At 46.4% G+C, this 6,352-nt stretch overlaps 2 protein-coding genes across 2 annotated transcripts; both read left to right on the top strand.

The window, feature by feature from the left end:
* The first annotated feature begins 544 nt into the window (after window positions 1-544).
* LOC117892274 (cytochrome P450 4g15) lies at window positions 545-4,529 on the top strand. The gene is made up of 5 exons (XM_034798437.1): window positions 545-1,182; window positions 1,253-1,450; window positions 1,549-1,731; window positions 3,280-4,245; window positions 4,334-4,529. The coding sequence occupies exons 1-5, from the start codon at window positions 984-986 to the stop codon at window positions 4,489-4,491; spliced, it is 1,704 nt and encodes a 567-aa protein (XP_034654328.1). The 5' UTR covers window positions 545-983; the 3' UTR covers window positions 4,492-4,529.
* A 192-nt stretch (window positions 4,530-4,721) lies between these two features.
* On the top strand, window positions 4,722-5,795 carry LOC117892418. Its single transcript, XM_034798691.1, has 2 exons — window positions 4,722-5,159; window positions 5,221-5,795. Exons 1-2 carry the CDS (start codon window positions 5,115-5,117, stop codon window positions 5,749-5,751), a joined length of 576 nt encoding a protein of 191 aa, XP_034654582.1. The 5' UTR covers window positions 4,722-5,114; the 3' UTR covers window positions 5,752-5,795.
* The last annotated feature ends 557 nt before the right edge of the window (window positions 5,796-6,352 follow it).

Raw genomic sequence — 6,352 nt, 5'->3', positions numbered from 1 at the left:
GCATGCTGTTTTCATCTTACAGCTATGACGATTCCTTCCCAGCTGCACCTGTAGAGCGTCGGCGTCAGCGTCGGCGTCGGCACGCAGTCACCCCCTTGCATGCACAGACAGCAGACACGAAGTCGAAAAACGTTTCTTGCTTCTCTGCCGCTGCAGCGCGCCGAGCACTTGTGCATAGGACACACGAAATTGTTTCTCTGCCGCTGCACGGAGTACCGCACGAAGCTTTAGCGCTGCGCTGCCCGAGATCTGCTTTGACCAAGCTGTTGCTTACCTTTGGAGAGCTTTCAAAGCTGCCAGTCGAACTTTCGTGCACTGTGCTGCTACCCCGCTATATTTGAATAACTGCCGCAGACATCATCTGATTCAACCCCAAGCCAAGCCAAGCCCACCGATCCCATCCCATCCCTTCTTCTCCCCCTTGTCGTCTTCGTTGTGTGCGCTGTGCGCTGTGTTTGATTTGTGTTGGACTGTGGCACATTGTTGGCTATAAAAGTCGTTTGCACTGTCGGCGGTCGCTAGTGAGTCCCAACGTGAGGGCCCGCGAAGTGTGCGACGTCGGTTGATCGTTTGTGATTTGTGATTTATATGTTTTTGCTACCCCCTGTTCTGTCAGCCATTGTGTGTGTGGGCTGATTTTGCGTCTAATTTTTGTCTCACTTTTTTTCTCATAGTTTTTTTTTTTGCGTGGAGGGGCAAGTCTCCGCCAATTGGGGGCGCATCGGTCAGTTGTGCGCTGGACGAGCAGCGACAAACATCCGGTTACCGGGCAAAAAAGAAAACAAAAAGAACTCCCACATACCACAGATCCATCAATCGAATCGCGCATGGAAAACATCTAAAACATCTCCTCCAGACACCGTCTCGTGTGGTGTGAGAGTTTGGTTCTGCTTGTGTTGTGTTTGTGTTGTATTTTTTGCTGTTTTTTGTTGTTTGTTTTCAAGTTCAAGTGGCAAAAGGTAGCGAGAAAAAGTGTGCTGAGCATGGAAGTGCTTAAGAAAGACGCCGCCATGGGCTCACCGAGCAGCGTCTTCTATTTCCTGCTGCTGCCCACCTTGATCCTGTGGTACATCTACTGGCGCCTCTCCCGCGCCCATCTGTACAGGCTGGCAGGACGTTTGCCGGGACCGCGTGGCCTGCCCATTGTGGGTCACCTGTTCGATGTGATTGGACCCGCCTCATGTAGGTGTTGATCGAATCGAAATGAGATTTAAACCTCCCACAACTCCATTCTGCTTGCTTGCTTTTGCAGCTGTTTTCAAAACAGTTATCCGGAAGAGCGCACCCTTTGAGCACATTGCCAAAATGTGGATCGGTCCCAAGCTGGTGGTCTTCATCTACGATCCACGTGATGTGGAGCTGCTGCTCAGCAGTCATGTCTACATTGACAAGGCATCCGAGTACAAGTTCTTCAAGCCCTGGCTGGGCGATGGGCTGTTGATAAGCACAGGTGAGGGATGGGGACTCATCAATCAAGCCTCAGCAAATTGCATTAATCTCTTTCCCCAACCTGCTCTCTCTCTCTCTCTCCCTCTCTCTCTTTGATAGGTCAAAAATGGCGCTCGCATCGTAAACTAATCGCACCCACATTCCATTTGAATGTCTTGAAGAGCTTCATCGAGCTGTTCAACGAGAACTCGCGCAATGTGGTGCGGAAGCTGCGTGCGGAGGATGGACGCACATTTGATTGTCATGATTACATGAGCGAGGCGACTGTGGAGATTCTATTGGGTAAGCTGATCGCTACCAACACTGATATATCTGATTACACAGAAAGTACAGTCAACTCACACGCACCAGAACACACAACACACACAAATCCGCTTCAAACACATTTAATTCACAGACCCATGCCATATGCGTGTACATTATTTTATATATCATTTATGCATAGGTATATATGGTCGTACATTCATTTGTTAGATATGTACAGTAGCTGTACTACATACATGTACATACATATGTATGGCACAATTGAGCGCAGACCCATTTCCCTACAAACTCCCACAGCTTGCATAAATCGCAAAATTTCTGTTTGTTGTCCATTTAAATGCTTTTGTCATTTCGCACAATGGACACAAAAGAAATAAATACACAATTCGCCCATGCAGGTGTACCTAATCTAAACCAAATTATGCCATTTTGCAACACTGCCAAGTGGACCAAATGACAAATGGGAGCCCTGGCATGGATCTTTTGCTTTCCCCATGCGTAAGCGCATTACCTCAGCTCCCTCAGCCTTAATTTAGGTGCCTCATTCTCATTTCTTCTATTCAAAACGGATTTAAATGTATCCAAAACTTATTAGCGGTACACTAGGGCACTCTTTGTGGGTATAATCAAACACAAATTTTAGCTGAAGTAGAGAGTAGTCATCAGCTGACAAAGGACTAGAAAACTGAACTCCAAGCCACATATTTATCATTGGAAACAATCATTTAAAAATATTTATTTTGCCAGGCGGCAATAGACTTAACGCCAAACACGTCTCGTTGTGGGTGAAACTGCCACCGCCAGAGTGGGACAATTGGCCTGCTGCCCGCAACTGTATGGCAGATTCGTACACGGCCAAATGTTAATGACATTGTCGCTTTATTGCAACCGATTTCGGATTGATTTCTAGGCCATTGCATAATGCAGGCACAGCGGCAGCACTTAAGTACGAGTACCTTTGTCGCAGCAATTGAATTGCAGCCAAAACCCCCCAAGAGAGAGCGCTGGGCCGAGCAATTAAATGCACGTCGCATTGCCATTAAGCGGCTTAATCAGGAAAATTTGAATGCAACTGCTGCCCGGTGCTGCGGTCCGTTGTCTGCCCATTGAGGCTGAGGCTGAGGCTGAGTTTGATATTCCTGTTGTCTGACGTAAACGGACAATTAGCAATTAAGACTGAAAAACTGGGGAAAAATTGCTGCAATTTATGCTAGAAAAATGGTTAGGAAAAGCGAAAACAATAATTTCATTGCATAATCAGTGCCTCAAGGCAAGTAAAAACTGAAGAATATTTGCAGGAAGCTAAGTGGAAAATAAAACAAATACAATATCGAGCAAATCGAGGTTGCAAATTCCGTACAGCACAATGGAGAGTGCCCATAGATCCATCATCCATGTATGCATTTTATTTACAATTAGAAAGGCGGGACAGAGGGTTAGGGGCCTCAGGCCTCTGTTGTCTGATTGTTAAGTTCAATTGGCGCTTGGGTCAGTCGAGTGCATTCCACTTCCCAGCGGGAGTTCCAATTCCAATTCTAATTCTAATTTTGTTTTGGCTAATTCCAGAGACAGCCATGGGCGTGTCAAAGAAAACGCAGGACAAGTCCGGCTTTGAGTATGCAATGGCTGTGATGCGAATGTGCGACATACTCCATGCCCGACATCGGAGCATCTTTCTGCGGAATGAGTTTGTGTTTACGCTGACGCGATACTATAAGGAGCAGGGCCGTCTGCTGGGCATTATCCATGGCCTCACCACCAAGGTCATTCGCAGCAAGAAGGCGGCCTTCGAGCAGGGCACTCGTGGATCGCTGGCCCAGTGTGAGCTCAAAGCGGCCGCTCTGGAGCGAGAGCGTGGACAGGAGCAGGCGGAGATTGGTGCTGGGACGACGACGGCGACGGAAACTGCTTGTGAGGGCACACCTGGGCTGGCTGGGCTCTCGTATGGCCAGTCAGCGGGCCTCAAGGACGATCTGGATGTGGAGGACAATGATATTGGGGAGAAGAAGCGTTTGGCATTTCTCGATCTGATGCTGGAGAGCGCCCAGAACGGTGCCCTCATCACGGACACGGAGATCAAGGAGCAGGTGGATACGATTATGTTCGAGGGTCATGACACCACCGCCGCCGGTTCGTCCTTCTTCCTCTCACTGATGGGCATACACCAGGAGATCCAGGATCGTGTGATTGCCGAGCTGGATGGCATTTTCGGTGACTCGCAGCGACCAGCCACGTTCCAGGACACGCTCGAAATGAAATATCTGGAACGTTGCCTCATGGAAACGCTGCGCATGTACCCGCCCGTGCCGCTCATTGCACGCGAGTTGCAGGAGGATTTGAAGCTAAATTCGGGCGATTACGTTATACCGCGTGGCGCCACAGTGACGGTGGCCACTGTGCTGTTGCATCGCAATCCCAAGGTCTACACGAATCCCAATGTCTTCGATCCGGATAACTTTCTGCCCGAGCGTCAGGCCAATCGGCACTATTATGCCTTTGTGCCATTCTCAGCGGGACCACGCAGTTGTGTGGGTAAGTAGTTCCATTAAAAATGATTAAAAATTTCAATTAAATCGTTAGTTTGTTATCATTTTGTTAACCAACTTCTAACCATTTTTAGGGCGCAAGTATGCCATGCTCAAGCTGAAAATTTTACTCTCGACTATTTTGCGGAATTATCGCGTCTACTCGGACCTCAGTGAGTCTGACTTTAAGCTCCAGGCGGACATTATATTGAAGCGTGAGGAGGGTTTTCGTGTGCGCCTACAGGCCAGATGAGCACCACAACAAAAAACCAACAAAAAACCAAGAAAAAACCTAAAAAAAAAAACAAAAAAGGAAACTTATTCAGACAAAAAATATATCTCCACTTTTGCGCAAGTGATAGTCACCGGTTAATACAGTAATAATAATAATATTAATATTAAATAATAAAATTGCTTCAACACTCGATTTATTGAACCAGTTTAGAATAATGATTTATTTTTTGTGTCCCATTTAAAGAGAGAACAAGCAAGCAACCATTATGAGTATCATCTCCATTTTAAATATATTTTTGTTTTGGTTTGTGTATTTAATAATTATGCATAACGACTTTTTGTGTAATGATTTTGACAATAAATCTTTGGTGTAATTATAAACGATCATTTAAGGATTTTCTTGCATTCAAGGCAGCTTTCATGTTTACATAGCAGACAGCTTTAATGCATGTGCGCATAAGTAGTTTCCCAGCAGCCAGCGAGCGCGAGCGTGAGCCAGCGAAAGATTTATGTAAAAGTAAACATTAAATTTGAGATTATTGTCAGTTAGTTGATTAGACCGCATCAAATTTTAAGTGCACAGCAGGAATTCGTTTTTGTCATTATTCTTGTATTAATCATTTACCTTGCCTTTGCCACACAATGAAGTTGCAACTAAATTGCCTGTTAGCAGCGCTCCTCGCCGTGGTAAGTGTTCACTGGGTAAGCATTCCCATATCGTTTCGATTAATTTTTAGTACATTAACAGTCACAACTGTCGAGCGGATATGCCAGAAGATTGCCACGCAAAGAGGATAACCAAAAGAGCAACGCCACTGTACGGAAACCCGAGAGACTGCAAGAACAGCGTGCCAGCAGCATTGGCCAGCTGGCGAGCTCCACCGAGCTACAATCAGCATCGAGTGCACGAGTTGAGACAGCCCAAAACGCAACCACCACCACCATGGGTACGCTGGTCAACTCCACCGCACTGGCGTCCAGCAATAGTTCACAAGGTCCAACAGCAGCAGCAGCAACAACCGTTACGCAGCGCATCTTTCGCCAGAAGCGAGAACTGACGGTCGGTGTGCCCTACGACTTTTTTACATCGCACTTTTACTGCGACTTTGATGATCGTGGCAGACACATGATTATCTGGTTTATGCCAAATCACTGCATTTGGGTGTGGAACAACAAGTATGTCCATGAGGGTTTCTATCGTCTCTTCAAGCTCTATCAAATGGAGGGATTCCATTTTGGCCAGGTATACGAACACCAGACACGGCTGGAACTTAAATGAGCTTAAATAAATCAAGTACATATTTGTAAAACGCTAACGCTGGGATTTTGTATCAATGCCGATCTGCTCCGACGGTGTCTCATTTCAGTACAGCTGTACGCAAGCAGATATGTATATTTACATACACAATGCATGCATATGTGACCAAGCCTCTTCAGTGTCTTTCTCTTTATCTCGTTTGCCTTTTTCCAATTGCGCTATTCTCTTTTCAGCGCTTCACTCACACATGCAAGCAGACCCTTCGCTGTGCTTCTTTTGGGTCGCTGCAGTGATCTACCTGCAGGTAGATGTAAGCTTGCAGGCTTATGTACCTTTCTCTGTCTAGCCAACGCCAGGCTGCGTGAGACAAAAGCTTCCAGCCCACAACTGCACAGCACAGCGAAGAAACGAGGAAGCCGCACCGTGGTTCAAGACACAATAAATATGGGCTGTAAGAATAAGAATATTTGTTTGAATAATCTTTTAATTAATTGGGAGCAGCGAAGGTGCCGCTTCCAACATTCAGTTGAATCTCTTTTGTTACATTTGTCCTTAGGTTCTAAGTAAGCCTAAGTCTGATCGCTGCGCTGCCCACAGTTGGACAGCAGAGAGACGGTTATGT

This window comes from Drosophila subobscura, chromosome A, assembly GCF_008121235.1.
Source record: "Drosophila subobscura isolate 14011-0131.10 chromosome A, UCBerk_Dsub_1.0, whole genome shotgun sequence".
In the NCBI taxonomy this organism is placed as follows: domain Eukaryota; kingdom Metazoa; phylum Arthropoda; class Insecta; order Diptera; family Drosophilidae; genus Drosophila; species Drosophila subobscura.
This window is presented reverse-complemented; position numbering and strand designations above follow the sequence as displayed.